Raw genomic sequence first — 21,637 nt, forward strand, 5'->3', positions numbered from 1 at the left:
TTGAAAATCCTTCAGTTCACAAAAGGGACTTGGGTGGAAAATAAGATAGTTAACAAGTTCGATGTAAGTCACACACGGCAACAAATCGGGATCAGACTTCCAGTCCTTGTTTTTAATTTTGTAGGGATCCAATTTTCCAATAAAATGCAACTTTGCAGCGTACCGCTCGCGTGCTTGCTTGTCTAAACTCTCCACGTAGTTTTCCATAGTGTTGATGGACAAAATCCGTACACAAACTAAGCTAGTTGAGTAAATAAATAGACAAACTGAGTAAATATTTGCTCCTCTCGCTATCACCGCTTGTAATCGTCTGACTTCCGAAATGGCGGCGCGAAGCCGTGTTACTATTTTTAGCACAAAGCTCGGAGCCCTCTATTGGGGGTATTGGGGGGTTCAGTGTCTTACCCGAGGACACTTCGACATGTAACACGGACAAGCTGGGATTCGAACTGGGATCCCTTAATCCTAAAAACGATCGCTCTACCTCCTGAGCTACTGCCGCCCCAAATCAAAAAAATAGAACTTATTAATTTGAGCCATTTTGCTGGTTTCTACTCCCACACTCCTTTTTTTTTACTAGCTCTTGCTGCTTCTTGTGGCTGCTTTGCATAGTTGCAGTGTGGTTTCACCCTTAAAATAAAAACTTGAAATATGAGAAATTAAAAAAACAGACTAATGGACATACAATTTACTTCCACCCCCAACTTCCCTGCCAGGCTAAAGCTATATTACCTTCGCCTTCTCGAGCCCACTTGGCAGTCAGCATATTCATCATCAAATCGACTCCACAGCTACTACGTAGCTTGTTTGAGGATCCATTTGGAGACAATTAATTGAAAACATTTGAACGTATTTGAAACTAGTTTTTAGTTTATCACTAGGAAGAAACTATCTAAGACATACCTACATATTTTTGCAAGTATTCTTTCACATGGGTTTCCTTGATTTTGTGAAAGCAAATCTTCACCTTATTAGTTCCACACGGGGAGCGGCATCAAAGTTTGAATTACAAACTTGAATCCCCTTTAGGGCCAAGGGTTATATACTGTTGTTTCTGCACTATAAGGTGGAATCCCCCAAAATAGTCTTCCCCCATTTTTTTAATATATAAGGCGCAATGGACTTAAACGCGCATGGGATAAAAACTACTCTAATTAGTTTTTAATTAAAATTACTTCATGGTGTGGAGAGCGCCGGATCCTATCAACCAGACAACTAGTGGATAGGATTCATTTTCAAATGTCATTTGAACAACTTTTAAGTGGAGCCTAATGTCACAGAATGTGGTTGGAAATTGATTTCGACACCATTTAGGGACACATTTTCGTGACCAATATCCGTCCAACTTTCTCACCCACTTTCCTTCTTTTGGATCACAGTTACGCTAAATTCAATGTAGGGGATTAAAACGTGACTTGCTTGTATCACCCAAAAATATGTCTGAATACTGCAATCCCCGCCTTGGTGCATCGCGGCTTTTTGTGGGGCCTGGCAGCTTTTTCTATTCACCAAAAAGTGTATTACACTCGTCCGGCCGGGATCTATTATCCCCAATCCTATATTGCTACGAGCAGAGACTTTTGTCGGGGGACGTGCCGTTCTGACCTGCCTAAAATGCACAGCTGTGGTCACAATCTATTAAACCCAGAATAGACCTGAATAGCGGAGTTCTGTAGGGCCTTGCAGCTGTTTTTTGCTGTTCTCTTCACCAAAAAGTGAACTCCATTCACACCAATTCAAAATAGTCTTCCCCCCATTTTTTTAATATATAAGGCGCACTGGACTATAACGCGCATGGGATAAAAACTACTCTAATTAGTTTTTAATTAAAATTACTTCATGGTGTGGAGAGCGCCGGATCCTATCCACTAGACAACTAGCGATACATAAAACACATGAAACGGCATTAGGTTTTATCTCAAATTATCACACTATCTACAGTCACTGTGCCAAATTGTTGATGTTATTATTGGGCCGTGCCGGGAGCATATTGTCAGACATTAAACTGGTCTGTACAGCCGACTCGCAAAGTCTTTACGAAGCGCACAGGATTCGGAACAGAATGACGATAAAGGTATCGTAGGAAGTAATTAGGTCATTCTGAACTAAGAGAACAGCAATGTGGGGATGTAATTCCGTCGCTCTGAAATATATAAATGAATACATGTCTGCACATATTTGAAATGTTTGTCACTTAGTTTGTGCCGGGAAAAAGTGAAACAACATTCTATCTGCCCTAACAGATTACAGTTTATCTGCTACTGTGACTGAAAATAGCGTGATATGTCTTTATAGTCATCTGAAAGATAGGATCCAGTGCTTTCCCCGTCGACATCTGGGTTCGTTGCCCGTTGCATTCAACGTTATGCAATTGTGAACAATCATTAATGTCCCTGGTGGCCTGGTGGTTAGGATTTCGTGTTCTTACCATTGTTGTCCGGTTCGATCCCCGTTGCCACCATTGTTATGCATTTCTGGTCAGTAATAAAATGTAACGACTGATCAATAATTGCACAAATATGGGAATGCATGGGCAGCACGGCGGCGCAGTGGTTAGCGCGTGTGCGGCACAGCTCTGAGGCCATGAGATCGAACCTCCTGTGTGGAGATTGCGTGTTCTCTCCGTGCTTGCGTGGGTTTCCCTTGGGCACTACAGTTTCCTCCCACATTCCAAAAAAGTGCATGTGAGGTTAATTGGCCGGTCCAAATTGTCCCTAGATGTGAACGAGTGAGCGAATTGTCTGTCCCTGTGTGCCCTGCAACTGGCTGGTGACCAGTTCAGGGTGTCCCATAGCCACTGGGATGGGCTCCAGCTCCCCGCAACCCTACTGAGGATAAGCGGTGCATATAATGGATGGATGGATGGGAATTCATTTCTACTTTTGTCTTAAATACATTAAGGGGCACCCTATTATAAGGCGCACCTTCAATATTCTGTCCAATTTGGGATTTTGGGTGAGACTCAAAGTTGGAAAAATTTGTCATATTAAAAAGGATGATTTACTCATTAAGGATGAGATCCGGCGCAAGGTACAGCTGCGTGAGCTTGCTAATCTTGAAGGAGCGCCAGCTCAGAGCAAACCCCATCACAGTCATCCAGGAATTCTGTATGACTTTCATTTGGTCACCCAGATGAAGAGCATCAAAACCTGCAAACAGTTATTACACATCAGGTGTTGAAACCACCTTAGTATTTCAATATTTCAAAATCAGGGGTCACCAACGCAGTGCCCACGGTCACCCGAGTAGCCCGCGGACTGCTTCTGAAAATAGCTAACCACTGATGAGACATTGTTATGTTATTGGCAATTTTATTTCACATTGGTATGAGAAATCCACGACATGATTAGTGCTGGGTTGTTGTGATTTTTCTAGTAAATAGATTTTCTTTAGTGCTTAACCTGGTAATAACATAGTAACAACATAGTAATAACGTAAGTTGATAGTTTGGAAATACTTATCAAACTTTGCGCTAATTAGTAACAAAAAGTAGCTTTCAGCTTCAAAAAGGGTTGGCAATTTCTGACCCAGATGCTCTTCCTCACAGACTGTATCTTTGCATCTCTGTGGCTATCTGTCTTCTGCTTAAAACGGCACAGAGTTTTTCAAAAATGGAAGCCTGCATCTTACCAGGGAGCCTTTTGACCCATTTGGCCACTTCGAACAGTTGCCTTTCTCCGAGCATGTTGAGGCTGAGGAGCAAACTGGCTGCAGAGTCAGGCTGGCCAGAAGCGTGACCTGCGTTCACCACCTCCGGCTCAATGGACTTCCGGATGTTCACAAAGACTATCCTGGTTTTGAACGACGTATTTTGGATAACCTTGACTTTATTGGCATGATGTTCCTGGACGTTTTTGGGTTGTCCAATCTTTTTCAGTTTGCATCCTGACAAAGAGAGAAAAGGGGACGGGAGAAACAAATGTGGGATCAATCATGAGATGGTGGCAGGTTGGCGTGCATTAAATTCAGAGAATTGGAGACAGTCTAATGGTAAATGGTCTGCATTTATATAGCGCTTTTTGAGTCAATGAAGACCTCCCAAAGCGCTTTACAATGTGCTCTTCACACTTACCTATTCACAGACACACACAAACCAATAGCGGCCATGCAGCCATGCAAGGCGCCGACCAGCTTTTTGGAGGCATTAGGGATTCAGCGTCTTGCCCAAGGACACTTAGTCTACTAATATTGCAATTGAAAACAGTTTTTTTTTTCAATTTGTCAAACCCCTACCTTGTACAAAAATAATTTAAGCCAATAGTACACAGAGTAATCTTCTAATTTCCCAAGCCTTTGAGTCAACCTGAACAGATATTTATATAACAGAATATTTCGCAAGGTAGCAAAGACATCCTTGAAGGATACAACTGGCAAGATGATTTCCATTTGCATTATATTAGGGATTCATATCGCGCTAAAAGGCAGAGTGACTTGGAATGGAGAAATAACAAATGGAAAAAGTGCACTAGTGAAATTGAGGAATAAAGAAAAAGGCACAACCGCTGATCTGTGCGCATGCTGCATTCGAAACTTACAATTTCAGACCGAGCTGACTCATGAGTTGCATTCGTCCAAAGAAGGTAATATCATCAACTAGTGGATAACGTTGCTTCCCTGGGCTATGATGGTTTCAGGCCATTGATGCGTTCAGTGTTGAGTTGCACCTACTGAGCTACCAGTCATTAATTTGAAGTCATATAAGAGTTTGATAAATTCAGAATAAGAAATAAGAAGAATACATTGATGGAAAGTTTGCTTTGCTTGTTGAAGAGAACCTTACAGGTCATTAACACAGCCCAGGAAATCAGCGGCAGCTATCTGCCCAGTTTGGAGGACATTGCCGGCTAGAGGTACAGTAAGACCTCGGTTATCGCGGTTACTGGGCAACAAAACCACCCGCAAACAGTGAAAATCTGCAAAGTAGCGACGACCCTTCAAAATGAATAAAGAAAAACAAAAATAAAAAACATTTTCTTTTTTTTTATTATTATCATTATTTGTTAGACCCGGTTAATGGGGACCAAAACCACCCGCTAAAAAAGAAAATCTGCAAAGTAGCGACGACCCTTAAAAAAAATAAATAAAAAATAAATAAATTATTATCATTATTTTTAGACCCGGTTAATGGGGACCAAAACCACCCGCTAAAAGTGAAAATCTTCAAAGTAGCGACGCCCCGTCAAAAAAAAAAAAAAAAATCTCATATCTCATTATCTGCACTGCTTATCCTTATTAGGGTGACGCCGCGTCCGCCGAACTCGCTCCGTCGCGCGGCCCGGGAGTGACCACCTTTTTTTTTTTTCTTCTAACCATTACAGATCACGAAGCTCTGAATCCGCGAACGTCAAACCGCAAAGTAGCGAGGTCCCACTGTACCACAGTAAGAGCCGACAACTTGATTAGGGGCTTCTCCTATCCTTTTAACAAACCCTAACAGGATCAAAGAGCCATCACTCCCCAAAACAGGCACACAAAACTGTGACAACTTATTGCCTTCAGATAAAAAATACATTCATATTTTATTATTTATTATTATTTTGTGGCCTAAAGCCACTGAACTGTTAATTTGTGCACTTATAACGTAAACCAGTCTACAAGCACTACATTGTAATTATTGCTTATTTAACCAAATATTCTTCTTTATCTTATAACTTTCTTTAAATTTGTTCAATACATGTTTATCATAGAGTTTCAGGTCTAATCATGCTGCAAACCAAATATGCTATGTTGGAACCAATGACAGTAATGACAATTCTGATTCTAATCAAATCTCCAATCTAAATTATGTTTCCAGTTTTTCCTTAAAATCTTGGGAATCAAACCAAATGTATTCGACTCTTGGTGCTTCTTTTGGACCGAGAAGAATACAAGGAAAAGAGCAGTATGAAAATTTATATTTCAGTTTCCTTCCTTGACGAGTTTCACGAAGCACTGCTGCAGAACGGAAGTCCTTCTTTGTGGACACAAAGTAGACAGTTCATGTTAATAATTCTACCTGTTGAATGATAGTCAGCCTTTTCTTGTTACACTCACTTTCAGCTTATTTGAAGTTCTATTCAAAACTTACTGTGCTCAATAATGAAGTGCCAATTTTAGACATAACTTATGCTTACCTGGAATGAGTTTGAAGTAAGTGAAAATTGCAGATTTTATCATTTGCCAGGCTAAGTATCTTCAATTTTGATCCCAGGACAAAGATCAAATTAAAATACTTAATTAAATGTTACAGCTGGGAATTGTCTTACTCAATTCTTTCATCAAATAGCGTAAACAGGTTCGAGTGAACGAAACTTAAAAGAGTCTCCGTCCTGGAGCTGAGGCAAAACAAAGCAGCAATTTCTCAATAAGAGAATTCAGTAATGGTACATGTATTTTAATGCATCATTTGAGATGTCAAAATTATTATTGTAAATTGCATGACCAGGTGATGTGAATAATGGCAAGCTATAATTGTGACAATGTGACGACGCAAGAGTTTTTTTTTACGATAAACTCAAACGAATACCATCTTGAGCCCTACAAAGAGATGATCTGTCTTTTATGTGCACAACCTTATTAAGCTTTTCTTTTTAATAAAAAAATAATCATTCATCAGATGAAAAGCTCTTAATATCAGGGAAGGATGATCACTGAATGAGGACAGCTTGCAGGATGCGATTCCTGCTCCTGCACTATACAAAATAGCTACTTGGCTCTTTTTATAACAAATGACATTCCAGGTATAATAAGGAATTCATTTCATCAGAAATTAAACCTTTTAAATGATACTAGAGCAGATGCCAAACTCAATACAATTCATCAAATTAACCGACGTAGCTTCTCCTTACAGTAAAGACTTTCCAGACCTGAAAGAAATTAAAGTGCATCTTACTTAAAAAGGAAACTATGTGTACTACATGTACTATTCCACGATGAACTAGCAGTAGGTACTCCATCCCGCGCTGACCTCCGCCATGGCTGAGCAATGTTAATTTGCTCCAGGATTATGAAACAAACCAACATCTGGATCGTAGCCAAAAAAAGGAAGAAAGAAAGCACTTTATCGTGTTCCTGCCGCAGTTGCACATCAAGTTTTATATAGTTTTGTTCTCACAGAGTTAAAAAAAATGTGCAATAGGGAAAGAATGAGAAGCAGCTAACAGAAACTATTTTCTTTCACCTGCATAATATGAATTAAATATGGATTATCTCCGAAATCTGCAAAAATGTGCATTGATGCCATTGGAAAAATTAATCTCAGATGTATTTCTGTGATATGCTGTAAGCGAATGACACATTCATGATGCGAGTGAAAGTGAAATGAGGCTCTTTTTGCCCCCAACTAGAAACGGTGTGCCTCTTTACCACCAATCACTGCATTAGAAGGCATTTATGCGCCGCGGGTTTGTCACCGACGAGTGGCTAAATTACCGAGCAGCACGTCTGCTGCTGCTTTAATTCGCCGCTCGCATGTCAGCTTTGTGCTTCATCCCTTGTGCTCATACGTGGCTAGCCAAAAATGTAGACTTATACAATATACAGATGTATACAACTGTGACATTTACTACACTGCTAATAGATGGATACACCTGTGCCATTTTTTGCCATTGGGGCAGAAATTAAATAGAAATGTCCTAGAGAAATCACTAATACTAAGTTAGTGTGTGTATTGTTCACCTCTATACTACAAGTCCCACAGTGCTTTGGGGCATAACAATATCCCGAATAAGGGAAAGTGTGGACATGAATGCGCATACATGGTTGTGTAATTGGAAAATTCAAAAGACAAACCCACCCACTGCAATCTGGATACTCACAGTTAGACTAAAACCTTATTTGGATTATTGTGCATGTTTACATGGCTTTACATAATCGGAATACTAGGAATATTCTGTGTCCAATCGAATTATTGCCTGCATAACCAGCTCAGTAGCCTAGATGGAAAGGCGCCCGCTTTGAGACTGGGAGGTCGCTGGTTCGCGCCTCGGCCGAGTCATACCTAAGACTTAAAAAATGGCTGGCGGCGCCCTCTGTTGGCTGCGGCTGCATCGGCTCGCTACAACGGGTCAGGTGTAATCGACATTTCGTTCTGTGTACATTGTTACACAGAATGACAATACAAGGAAATTATTATTATTATATTATTATTGAAACGTACCCAATGATCCTGGTGCTGCATCATAATGAACATCTCGAAAGGGACAACACTAAAGAATGCATTATCGAAATGTTTAAAATTACTCCCAGAATGGTATCAAATCAAACTTCAGTTTGAATATTTATTGGAAAATAGAACTTGGCATCTATTTTGTTCAATATTAGCAGACTATGATTTAGTTTCCGTGCTTAAAAGAAATATGACTACTTAATGGGTAACAACTGACAATAAATCAGATTTTTACAAGAGTAAAATGATTTATATCACCAAGTAGGCCATGTCTTCCCTGTTATATGATCAAATAAAATGAAATTATATGAACATTTTTATACACAACACACCAAGCTGTGTGTCAAGCACATCCTTGTTTATCATTGCATTGTTTTTCAAGAGCACTAAGGCTCCATTAGTGAAACGTGTTTACAAATGACCCGCTTTTTTCGAAGGGTGCAACACTGGGATTGAAGCTAGAAGGAATTAATCCACTACTTTAAGGATTTTTAATCCATGCTCGTGCAGAATTTTTTTTCCCATTCTCATAGTATTTCATCCACCCTACCTCCAAGAGTCATCCCAGCCTCGAAGCACTTCTTCAGCCTACAGGATCCACAGTTTTTCCTTCTCATCTTATCAATGGTACAGTCATTCTTGCTGGCACACAGGTAATTCTGCTTTCCTTTCAATAAAAACAAGTGCCAGTGTCAGGTGTAGGTCAGGAGGAAACTAAGAGCAGTGCCTCAAGTGTCATTTGAGTACAATATATTACAGTCTGTGAGTTTTCCCACCGCGGTACTCATTTCTGACCCAGTTTACCTTCTGCTGCTCTATTGAAGAAAGCCTTGCAACTGCCGCAGGTGAGTACCCCATAATGGCACCCGGATGCCTCGTCAGAACAGATCAGACATGCTCTCTGTGGCGGGTAGAAGAACTCCATTGGCATCATGTGCTCTCTGCGGGGTTCAAACCTGCAAACATGACACGTGTGTATAATTGTTGATCACAACATTGGAAAAGCTGCGCTCTTAGCTACTGCATAGAAAAACGTTTTACAAATATAAGGTAGACTCAAATGTTTTCTGTAGGTGCAGAAATCATGATAAACCTTCCTTTCCTGTAAGAAAACAATTACACAAACAATGACACATTTAGGATGAAACCATCTATCAAAATGTTTTGACCTGCATTGGGTATTAGTTCTTCTTTCACCATCAAAAAATGGTTTTACTCCAATCCCTCTATGATCCCAACGTGCCCTGACTAAGTTCTGAAGACATCTACGACAAGAGTCAAGTCAAGTCAAGTCAAGTCAAGAGCTACCCGCTCGTCCAGGTTTGTTTGCTATCAAGAGGTGACATCATGCTTTCCCAGCAAACCACTTTGGCTCATGAAAAGGGAGCTATAAAATTATTTCTTGGGGTGAAGGGGGCATTTTATATGCCAAAGGACCTGCGGCCCTGCCCAAGATAGTTTTCCTCTGGCCTTTTTGTACAGTGCTTCAGTTAAAACAGAAAACATCTGACTCTTAAGTAAATCTACATCTGGAGTCAATCACATGCTGAGTGACAACAAACTTAGTGAGAACACAGTTATCATCGTCGTGAGTTATACATTAAATTTTCTCACCACCTATTTCTCATGATTGATCGTAATTCGTCACCAATAGAATATGATTTATAGTCTCGGTGTACTGAGCTGAAACAAGGACCAAAAATAGCCCAAATGCGTGAGGGATGACAGCAGGCGTCTGTTGTCCACTAAACTCTGTTGACAAGTTTTTGAAAAATGATTGTTCCTCATAATTATGGACTGGAGACTTGCAACTGTTATTTGTAACATTCAGTTAAAACGCAAATGTACTTCCTTTAAAATAGGACCCAAGTTATGCCATTTTATGGTACGGGTTTTTAATTTACAACGTTCCTAACGTAGTACATGAAGTTGCCGTAATATGGAAATAGAATAATAAAATTTATTGCTTGATGAAAAAAACACCATGTTGTTTGGAAAACATGTTAATATCGACCGTAGGTTTTTTTCTAAATCCGGCCATAAATATTATTTTACTTCTCCCACTCATCCTTGAGTTTGTCCCAGCTGGTTTTGAGCATGATTACCACTGAAATAAATTACAACATAATCACAAGACACATATTTGTTAAAAAGAAAACAGCACTAACACAAATTGAAAGTCTTCAAATAACATGATTTTGAATTAATAAGTTTATAGAATCAGGGCAAAACTGCACACAAAAATTGGAGCCGCAATTTTTTTTCCCCAGAGACCCTACAACTGAACACTCTCGGGAGGAGGTACTTTCAAGATTTTGATAGGAAGCCGTAAGATTCAAGAATTTATCAGAAACGTATTCATGTCTGATTGAAAGCTTAAACATAGTTTGGATAAAATTAAATGTGATTTTAATGGTTAAAATGTTCCCAATATCAACAGTTTCATAGTAAAACAAATAATGAAAATAGATATTTGATATTACGGTTTATTTTAAAGACAATATTTGTTATTGTTTTTAAGGTGTGTCATGAAAGCAATTATTTCTTTTATACATTTAGCTCTATGTTTCTGTTAAAAGATTGTTCCTACTTTATATTGCAGATAAGAGTTGCTTAAGACTCGCGATATGAAAATGTTTATGTTTGAACTACTTTCTCCCCTTTTTTTACAAGACATAAGTGTTACTTATAGGATAACTCACAATTAACACGTCCAAGTTATTTCCCCATCATTAATATGAATGTATTTAATTGTCATTGATATCAACGTGCATTTAAAGAATAATGCATTAAAAAGTAGTGCAATAACATTTAGCAGAAACCCCCAAAATTCCGAAATAAGTCGTACCAAATATATTATCAGTTTTGCATGCTTGTTTAGGGTTGTGATGGCCCTGGGGAAGAATAAATGAAATACAATTACAGATATAAATTATTTCAGGTTTATATTTATACATTTCCAAATTGGGATCGCTTATTTCAAAGCCAAAGTTATTCTCCATAATAATAAATGTTTTAATGTGAAAAAAATTGTTTCCCCTTTATATTGGACAAAATAATTAGTTAGAATTTAATTTGAGACACCCAAATCAAAGTTATTCTCTTTGCATAAGCAGATATTACTATGAAATACATGTCAACTTCTAAACAAACTGTCATATTTCAAAATGTACAAGTCTGTATTCACCATATAGATTTATTTAAGCAATGGTAACAAAAAAAGTTATTCTCTCACTGCTATTATTTGGACAAATGTCTGAATGTGAAATCATTGCTCTCTTTTTATAAAGAGAAAAATAGTCACTTATGACTGAGACATCAAAGTGATTCTAGAAATGTGATGAAATACATGTAAAATTCCAAACAAGGGGTTATTTTTTAAATTTCCAGGATTGAAGTGATTATTTTTATTCAAGCATGGCAACAAAGTAAAAGTTATTCTTTCAGAATAAGGACAAAAGTCTAAATGTGAAATAGTTGCTCTCTCTTTATATAAAGACAAAAATAGTTACTCCGGACTGAGACATCGAAGTTATTCTAGAAATGTCATGAAAAAAAAATCCAAACAAAGGGTTATTTTTTTTTAATTTCCAAGATTGAGGTAACCCCGCGACCCTAATGAGGATAAGCGGCACGGCTAATGAGATGAGATGAGATGAGATTGAGGTAATTATTTTTTTAAAGCATGGCAACAAAGTAAAACTCGTGTGAAACAATTGGTCCCTCTTTATATCAAAAGAGTTACTTTATAAATCAATCGGTTGTCTTGAAGTCAAAATGCCCTTCCCATTGTGTTGTTAAATACACAGAAAAAATCCCCAAATTATATTTTATTTAACTTTAAATGTTGTCTCAGCAGTATAAAAATATTTAATTTCACACATATTTTCAGGTAAGCTGTAAATAAAGTACAGTACAAAGATGGTGATTGAGGACAACATGAGGATTGAATAAAGGGTTCTTTTTAGTTTAATTTCGAAGATTTATTTTAATTGCAGTCTGTGTTTTATTTTACTCAATTCATGAATTTGTTTAAGGGTTTACTCATACCTGACAACCTGTACGGTTTTGCCGTACAAAGTACGTTTATTATGCATTTTAAGACGTGTACGACGTACGAGAAAATCTGTACGGAAAAACGCAAATTTGTCAATTATGGGTACCATCCGGTATAGACAGACTATTACGAAACAGCAAATCAATCAAGACCAGATCGCAGCGGAAGCCCCTATCTCTGTACCATTTTTTTTTGGTTGCAGATGAAGCGAGCGGCTTGCTATAGTGAAAGGAAGTCTGTCTCTTTTTAGAGAACCGGCCTTTCTGGCTTAACTCATTAAAGAAAGCTGGCTCACTTGCTTTGATGCATTATATTACGAATTATGTTGTGTAGAGAAGTTAAGAAAAAGAAAGTATAAAAGGAGAAAATGAAAAAAAAAAAACAGGTTTTTGGTTATCCATTTAATCAGTATGTTGCCAACAATAATTTAATGCAGAAAATGAATTCATAATTTGAATAAGAAAATGTATTATTCTACTTGGGCAGCACGGCGGCGCAGTGGTTAGCGTTTGTGCGGCACAGTTCATGTCATGGGAACTTGTCATGGGTTCAAATCCAACTCCAGACTTCCTGTGCGGAGTTTGTATGTTCTCTGCTTGCATGGGTTTCCTCCGGGCACTCCGGTTTCCTCCCATGTTCCAAAAACATGCATTTCAGGTGAATTGGCCGGTCCAAATTGTCCCTAGGTGTGAATGAGCGAATGAGTTGTCTGTCCCTGTGTGCCCTGCGATTGGCTGGCAACCAGTTCAGGGTGTCCCCTGCCCACTGATGGCTGGGATGGGCTCCAGCCCCCCCGCGACCCTAATGAGGATAAGCGGTGTAGCTGATGAGATGAGATGAGATGATTCTACTTAATATATTTGCATGCATTGTTTCTTTCTACAGTGAACGTCCAAGCTACTTTATTTTTGAACTCTTTTTTATAATAAACCTCATTCATGTCGAGCAACTCAGGATCTCACAACAAAATGTCAATTAACAATATCTCATCTCATCTCATTAGCCGTACCGCTTATCCTCATTAGGGTCGCGGGGGGGCTGCAGCCCATCCCAGCCATCTCTGGGCATTGGGCAGGGGACACCCTGAACTGGTTGCCAGTCAATCGCAGGGCACACAGGGACAGACAACTCATTCGCTCATTCACACCTAGGGACAATTTGAACCGGCCAATTCACCTGAAATGCATGTTTTTGGAACGTGGGAGGAACAGTGGGAGGAAACCGGAGTGCCCGGAGGAAACCCACGCAAGCACGGGGAGAACATACAAACTCCGCACTTTGGAAAATGATATGCACGACCTTATAACGCTCGGGAAAGTCCGGAAGCACGAAGTCATTCGATGCAGGCTTCTGATTGGCTGCCAAGTATGCAAATTGACAAACGCACCGAAATTCCGAAATTTCACTACATGAATAAACACGTTTGAAAAAAATATGGTGTAAGATTATTTTGTATTTTGTAAGGTAAAACACGACAGTTTGTAAGGGCATGGAGCCCCTGGAGCGCGACAGGTATGAAAGTGAGGACAGCACGAAGGTTAAATAAAGGGTTCTTTTTAGTTTAATTTCCGAGATTTATTTTAATTGAAGTTTTGTTTTTGTTAAAGGGTTTAACATTTCGGAGTTTGCTTCTTACCTGGAATCGTAGGAGAGGTCCATCCATTGTGCCACTTCGGTCTTGATAAAGTTGGCGTTAGTGTTGTTGTTGTTGTTGAGCACTGCAACGTCGTCTCTCGCGTTCCCTCTACTGGCCCTGACCTTCTTCGACTCCTTTAGGGACTTCCCGGGGTGTCGGAGCCTGGGCACCTCGGCGTGGCGAAAACGACGATATGCAGTGTAGCTTGGACCTCTTCGTACCCCTTTCGGGGCTCCCCGGCACCACGTGTAGGTGGATCCAAAAGCCGGGGTGGCGTTGGTGTAGGGCATCGTCAGCATCCCATTGCCGGGGAACCAAGACTGGCTTCGCCCGCTGTTCCTCTCAAACGGCTCGCAGACGAAAGCCGCGTCCGCCCCGCTGACGTGAGGTGTCGCCGCGCTCTGTCGACCCCAGAATCTCTCGCCGCCGCGGTTGTTGTATGAGTTATAGACGCGGCAATTGTACGCGTTGCCCCACGGAGCCTCTACTTCGCTCCGTTGCTCGGACTTCACGCTGACGCCGAAGGCCTCCGGTGGATATTCGCCATCTTGGACGTAACCGAACACCTCCGTTTGTTGGTGCGCCATGACCGGCGTTAAGATGTTCGTCACGTGGTGTAGTATGTTCGAATTCAAGGCGACGGAGCCCCCCGGGTAAAAGTCCAGAGAAGCGGCGGGGACAACCGGCGTCGTCTCGGGAGTTTGAAACATGGCTTCCCGCTCTTCTCGAGTGCACCTGTACTTGGCGGTTTCCTCTTGGTACAAACACCCGGGGCGTTGGAGGTGCTCGCCAGTGTCACCGGCGTCCATCGCGGGCTCCCAGAGAAACGGAGATGGCCATAACGTGCTGCTGCTTTGGAGCATGTCCCGAAGTGTGTGATTAACAACTCCGGAGAACATTTTCCTTTTTTTTGTTCGGGATGATCCAAGTGACGTCCAAGATCGCGAGCCTCTTCAAAGGATGTGGGTAAGGAGGATCTCCCCCGATGAATTAAAAAAGAAAATTATTAAAATAGCTGTCAACAAACAAAACCGACGAGCGGTTGTGTGGAAAGAAAACGTGTTCGCGAGACAATTTTTGGAAGGGGAGGCACGCAAATGCGATCACGGTAAAGCCACAAAGCAATCTGGATCCAGTGCGCCTTCGCTGCGCGTTTTTGCGTATTCCAAATTGGCAGCAAGTGGGCAGGGCGCTTCTATTACGCACGCTTTGCGTCTTCACGGGCTACTCTTGGGGTTGGGCTGCTTGCGGGAATTCAGGCCGAAGTGAAACTTTGTGTCCATTCAACACGCAAACATTTGATATCCTAGTTAAATGTTGTACGTTCTAAATGATGTATCCTTGACGTGAACACATGTCGAAAATGTCCCATGTTCGGTTTCCTTAATTAAATGAGGAGTCTATGGCATAGTCTATGAAGGATAGAACTCATAGCTTGGCCTTGATGCTAAGTCCTTAGCTTGGCCTTTTGTGTACTTTCTATGAAGTCACTACCTTTTATTTTTGCATTTCGGAGATGGAATATGAGCTTGCTCTGTCCACTCCACGCATCGGCCCGGTATTGCAGTACCTCCGGGAACGGTGCATTCGCAATGATCGCAGCAAGGCTTTAGGGCTAGGACCTTAGCTTGGCCTTTTGGCTGAGAGTAAGTGTCCCGGCTCCTAGGCTTTGTAGCGTATTATGAACTGACCGATAACGGATAATGGATAATGAATAACGAAGATAGATCAATAACCCTTAAAAACCCCAAACCCCCCCTAGAATAACACGTGTGTTTATGTCCCTAAAATAACACGTGCATTTTGATTGTTCTACACACGATATACTCAGATGTCAAAGTCAGAAATCCCCGAGAAAAGAAAAGGATATATATATTCCCTGAGAGAAATTGGTGTCATTACCATACTTGTCAAGCTCCAGGGATCCATGCCCTTACAAACTGTCATATTTTCCCTTTTAAAATACAAAATAACCATATTTTTTTCAAACGTGTTTATTTATGTAGTTCAACATGCTATATTGTACATGTGTTTCATATCATATACATTGTTAATTAACATTTTGTTGTGAGATTCTGAGTTGCTTGACATGAATGAGGTTTATTATTTAAAAAAGTTCTAAAATTAGGTAGCTTGGACGTTCACTGTAGAAGGAAAAAGTACATGCAAATATAATTAAGAAGAATTTTCTTATTCAAATTAATTCATTTCCTGCATTAAATTATTATTGGTAATATTCTGATTAAAGGGGTAACCACAAATCTGTCTTTTTTCATTTTGTCCTTTTATACTTCCTTTTTTTCTTAACCTCTTTAAAAAGATGGCGGCGGCCTGTTCGTCTGCGGCTACATCGGCTCGCTACATTTTTTGACACTTTGGTCATAAAATCCAGTCTTCGATTCAGTTTTGACGGCGAACAAAGTCAATTTAAACAGCAGATTAATTTATTATTTTTTTTGCTGGATATGCGATCATCCAGAAATCAAGCGCTCGGTGCTACGACCACTCGGGAGTGTTTACTTAGCCTCGGACTGCTACGTCAACAAGACCCAGCGGCCTACAAAACAGCGAAGCAGAGTGGCAAGAGAGCGGTGTGACCGGAGGAGGAAGCGAGGTTGTCGGGCCGGGCTAACCGCTAGGCTAAAGACTAAACCCTTCAAAACGCCTCTCCAATCCATTTTCCTCTCCAACGTTCGCTCTCTGGACAATAAACTGGACCATTTACAACTGGAATAACATCGAACCGCGAGATGACGAACTGCTGCGCTATAATTCTGACAAAGACATGGTTAAACTTATCTATCCCTGGTGACGCTCAGGGAAACTGTGCGGGTCAGATGTATCGACATTTCGTTCTGGATACACGTGTACACGAATGACAATTAAGTATCTCTGAATCTGAAATCTGAACGTTATAATTCATAATATAATGCATCAAAGCAAGTGAGCCGTTTGAGATCCGGCTCTCTTTAATGAGTTGAGCCGAAAAAGCCGGTTCTCTAAAAAGAGACGGACTTCCTTTCACTACACGACTACCACGGAATGATGCATGATGGGAAATCCCCAGGCGGCAGAAGCATGCGCACAGTAGCATCAAACCGCTCGCTTCGTTTGCAACGAAAAAAAAAGTATCGAGATAGAGGTTACCGCAGCGAACTCGTTTGACTTGATTGATTTGCCGTTTCGTGATATTCGATATACCGGATAGTACCCATAATTCACATATTTGCGTTTTTCCGTACAGATTTTCTTGTACGTCGTACACATCTTAAAATGCATAATAAACGTACTTTGTACGACAAAAACGTACAAGTTGACAGGTATGAATGATACTTAGATATCAAAGACAGAAATCCGCAAGAAAAAAAAGGATGTATATATATTCTTAGTCGACTGAGAGAAATTTGTGTCATTACTAGAAATGTGAGCACTGTGAGCCAGTGCGCTAGCAAGGATTCCTGAGGTCTCCAAACAACAAAATATTGCAAAGTGTTTGTATGTATTTTTTTGTATCTACAGTTTGAAATTGCATTTTTCAACTTCAGGAATGAAGAGTCATTTTAATTACTTGAAATTACTTCTTTGAAATTTTGTTTTACTGAATATTCCAAGCACTAATGAGATACAAGACTTCCCATGTGTGCCGATAAGATAGGATAAAGATGTAATAAAAGATTTAAAAGAGTAAAATGATATAAAAAATATGCTAACTACATACATACATTTGCACAACTCAGAACCATTATGCACTTTATGATTTCTGTGTGCACTCGCTATTTATATGTCAAGTCATGTTTATTTGTATAGCCCTTAATCACAAAGAGTCTCAAAGGGCTGTGCTGTGTTGATCAAAGACTATTGCAAATTAAATCAAGTCAAGTCAAGTCATTTTTATTTGTATAGCCCTAGATCACAAAGAGTCTCAAAGGGCTTCATAGATTGTTACACTATATTACACAGACTATTTTCAACCGACAAGAGGAGTAGGTTATTCGTATGCAATGGAGTAGAAGTGAGTTTTATGCTTGGATTTAAACATTTTCCTCGGAGGTTGCGGATCGAATCTCAGGGGGCATTCCACAGCACCGGGGCCCGGATAGAGAACGCTCTCGAACCTGCGGATCTCTTCTTGGCTTTTGGGATCTACATGTTTGTCATGGCAGTGTTTTTTTATTTTCTAGATACTTAGGGCTGAAAGAAAAGGAATTTCAATTCTCTGTTTATGCTGCAGAATTGACAATAAACTGACTTATCATGACTATTGAGTAGCATTTAATAGCATTAAAATTAGAATTATCTTTATCTCCTTTGACAACAACATAGCGAACATTATTCAAGATGGCGGCTGCGCATGGATACATGCTTGCGGCTCGTAGCTCTCCAGCTAATCTTCTATTTATTGCCGTTCTCTTGTCTTTTTTGCTTTCACTTTTGGACACATGTGTGGCCAAAAACACTTACAGTAGGGACGAACTTATTCGGTTGGGTGGGCGTCTAGATTTCGACTTTTCGGGCACTTTTTATACCGCCTATGATATACCAAGCGAACTTCAAAGAGACCCGGCATCCTTGTGGACATCTATTCCTCTTAATAAGCGACGGCGGCGGCGCCGTAAAGAAAGAAAACAGAAGCGTGGTTGCCGTGCAGGTAGATGTGTGAAGCGTGTGAAGTCTAAGCAGCAAGATGGACGCGAGGATGTAACTAATTCCACCATTCATTCCTCGCCGGACAACCGAAGCTTTAAACTCAGCGCTCACGAACGGCCCCAACGCCGGGAGCTTTTGAAGATCTCGACAAAGACTACAAAGAGTTCAGCTAAGTCAAATGATTCAGCAAAGCTAAAATTTGGTCTGTTAAATATTAGATCGCTTGCTCCAAAAGCTTTACTTGTTGATAACATTATTCGTGATTATAAACTTAAATGTATGGGTCTTTGTGAAACGTGGTTACGCCCGGATGAGTACTTAGCGCTAAATTATGCTTCTCCCCCAGACTTCGAGAGTAGTCATATAGCACGCACGCTGAAAAGGGGTGGTGGTGTTGCGCTAATCTCTGAAAAATCGCTCAAATTTAATCCACGGACCTCTAATAATTACAAAACGTTTGAGGCTCTTGTGATGCGGTCCCCTCTATTGTCAATTGATGTAATAACTATCTATCGTGCACCTGGGCCATACACAACTTTCTTAGACGAATTTGCTGAACTTTTGTCTGAACTAGTAACCTATGCAGACAAAATTATAATTATGGGAGACTTTAACATTCATATGAACTCCCCACACAGTTCACTTACTATTGCGTTTAGTTCTCTAATTGATGCATTTGGTTTTACTCAACTGGTTGATTTGCCAACCCATAAAAGTGGGAACACGCTAGACTTGATTCTGACTCGAGGAGTTTTAACCTCAAACATTATGGTGTTACCGTGTACTACCGTTATCTCGGATCATTATTTAGTGACATTTGAGGTGCTAACTAAATGTAGTGTTAAAAAAGCTGAAGGATTTAGCGGACGCAATATAAGCACTGGCACAGTTTCTGAGCTCTTTGAACTCCTTCCTGGAGCAGTTGCATCCTTTCCTAAATACAATGGCTCGATTGACTAACTCATGAATGAGTTCAATACCACCCTGACTAGTGTGCTGGATTCCATAGCGCCCATAAAACTAAAATCACGTCCTAAAAGACGCACACCCTGGTTTACTGATGAAACTAGAACCCTTAAAAAAGAATGCAGGAAATTGGAGAGAAAATGGCGCGCTACCAAGCTTGAGGTTTTCCATCAAACCTGGTGTGACAGCTTGTTAAAGTATAAAGCGGCCCTTGCCTCTGCAAAATCGGCCTACCTTTCGAAGGTGATTGCGTCTCAAAAGAACAACCCCAAAGCCCTTTTTGACACTGTAGCATCGCTTACTAGGCAACAGACTATCGCAGATAGTTAGACACATTCTGCTCAGGACTTAATGGTCTTCTTCACTAAGAAGATTCAATGCATACAGGAAGAATTTGCTAAAGATACTATTAGTACCACACGTATTAAAGGACTGAAATTTACAGATGCACGACAGGGTGGCTGCCCTGGGAAAATGGCCGGTTTTAGTGAACTGTCACTTGATGATCTCAAACAAGTGGTGACTGCGGCCAAACCGACAACTTGCCAGTTCGACCCGCTCCCAGGTTCACTTATTAAAAGTCTTTTTAGCGTCCTTGGGCCTTCAGTTCTAAATATTATAAATACATCACTCTCCTCAGGTGTAGTTCCAGCAGCTTTTAAGTCCGCTGTTATTAAACCCACACTGAAACGACCCAACCTTGATCCAGAAATCTTAAGTAATTACAGACCTGTGTCAAACCTACCTTTCCTCTCTAAATTACTCGAAAGAGTAGTGGCACAGCAGCTGAATGCTTTCATATCTGAGAATAACCTTTTTGAATCCATGCAATCAGGATTCAGGGCTAACCACTCTACTGAGACAGCTCTGATCAAGGTAACAAATGATCTCCTAATGTCAATGGATTCTGGCGCTTCATCACTTTTGCTGCTGCTGGATCTTAGTGCTGCTTTTGACACAGTGCGCCACAATATCCTACTAGAACGGTTGGAAAAATGGATTGGTCTCTCAGGAACCGTCCTCTCGTGGTTCAGATCCTACTTCTCAGATAGGACGCACTGTGTTAAATATGGTGAAACGACATCTGAGCCCTTTAATGTTACCTGCGGTGTTCCGCAGGGTTCAGTGCTCGGCCCCCTACTTTTCAACATTTACATGCTTCCATTAGGTGATATTATTCGCAAGTACAATATCAGCTTCCACTGCTACGCAGACGACACTCAACTATATCTTCCGTTGGAGGAATCTTCCACACTAAACTGTGGAAATTTGGAGGCCTGTCTCACTGAGATAAAAGAGTGGATGTCACTCAATTTCTTGCGTCTTAACTCTGAAAAGACCGAAATGTTAGTCATTGGTCCTTCTAAATGCCGTGACTTATTCTCAAAAACTGCTGTGAACATTGACAAATGTCACATCACACAGAGTGACTCAGTTAAAAATTTAGGTGTCACATTTGACCCTGATCTATCCTTTGAGATGCATGTAAAGCAAATTACTAGAACTGCCTTCTTCCATCTTCGTAACATTGCTAAAATCCGTTCAATACTGTCTCAGTCTGATGCGGAAACAATAATTCATGCATTTGTTACCTCCCGTCTCGATTACTGTAATGCACTACTCTCCGGTCTCCCGAAGTCCAGAATCAAGTCTCTTCAGCTAGTACAAAATGCCGCAGCGAGGCTTTTAACTAGGACAAAAAAGTACGATCACATAACACCGATTTTGGCTAACCTGCATTGGCTCCCAGTTAGCCAAAGATGTGGATGTGACTTCAAGGTTCTCTTAGTATTGTACAAAATCATACATGGACTCTCTCCCTCTTATCTTTCAGATCTGATCTGCCACTATGTCCCGGTCCAAAGCCTACGATCTGAGAGTGCCGGTCTTCTGATGATCCCGAGAGCAAAGAAGTCTTCTGCTGGTGCGAGAGCGTTCTCCATCCGGGCACCGGTGCTGTGGAATGCTCTTCCCCCTGAGATCCGATCTGCAACCTCAGTGGAAATGTTTAAATATAAACTTAAAACTCACTTCTACTCCATTGCATACGAATAACCTACTCCTCTTGTCGGTTGAAAATAGTCTGTGTAATATAGTGTAACAATCTGTGAAGCCCTTTGAGACTCTTTGTGATTTAGGGCTATACAAATAAAAATGACTTGACTTGAAAATGACATGGCACTAG

General features: G+C 40.5%; 1 protein-coding gene and 1 pseudogene across 4 annotated transcripts in view; one reads left to right on the forward strand and one right to left on the reverse strand.

Annotated features, from left to right (window-relative positions):
• LOC148367540 (uncharacterized) overlaps nucleotides 1-15,104 on the reverse strand; it is a 38,803-nt gene extending 23,699 nt beyond the window's left edge. For all 4 annotated transcript variants that reach the window (XR_015850339.1, XR_015850338.1, XM_088334523.1 and 1 more), the window contains exons 1-5: nucleotides 13,840-15,104; nucleotides 8,951-9,102; nucleotides 8,697-8,813; nucleotides 3,631-3,885; nucleotides 3,005-3,149 (exon numbers count right to left, since the gene is read on the reverse strand). Coding sequence is in view for 2 of the 4 variants with exons in the window: in XM_088334523.1 (XP_088190649.1) it covers nucleotides 3,005-3,149; nucleotides 3,631-3,885; nucleotides 8,697-8,813; nucleotides 8,951-9,102; nucleotides 13,840-14,738 (1,568 nt within the window). In the remaining 2 variants the exon portion in view is untranslated. The remainder of the gene's footprint in view (nucleotides 1-3,004; nucleotides 3,150-3,630; nucleotides 3,886-8,696; nucleotides 8,814-8,950; nucleotides 9,103-13,839) is intronic.
• Nucleotides 15,105-15,269: 165 nt separating this feature from the next.
• Nucleotides 15,270-15,431, forward strand: LOC148367541 (U2 spliceosomal RNA; annotated as a pseudogene).
• The last annotated feature ends 6,206 nt before the right edge of the window (nucleotides 15,432-21,637 follow it).

This window comes from Urocampus carinirostris, chromosome 4 (genome assembly GCF_059441175.1).
Source record: "Urocampus carinirostris isolate Australia breed hairy pipefish chromosome 4, RoL_Ucar_1.0, whole genome shotgun sequence".
In the NCBI taxonomy this organism is placed as follows: Eukaryota; Metazoa; Chordata; class Actinopteri; order Syngnathiformes; family Syngnathidae; genus Urocampus; species Urocampus carinirostris.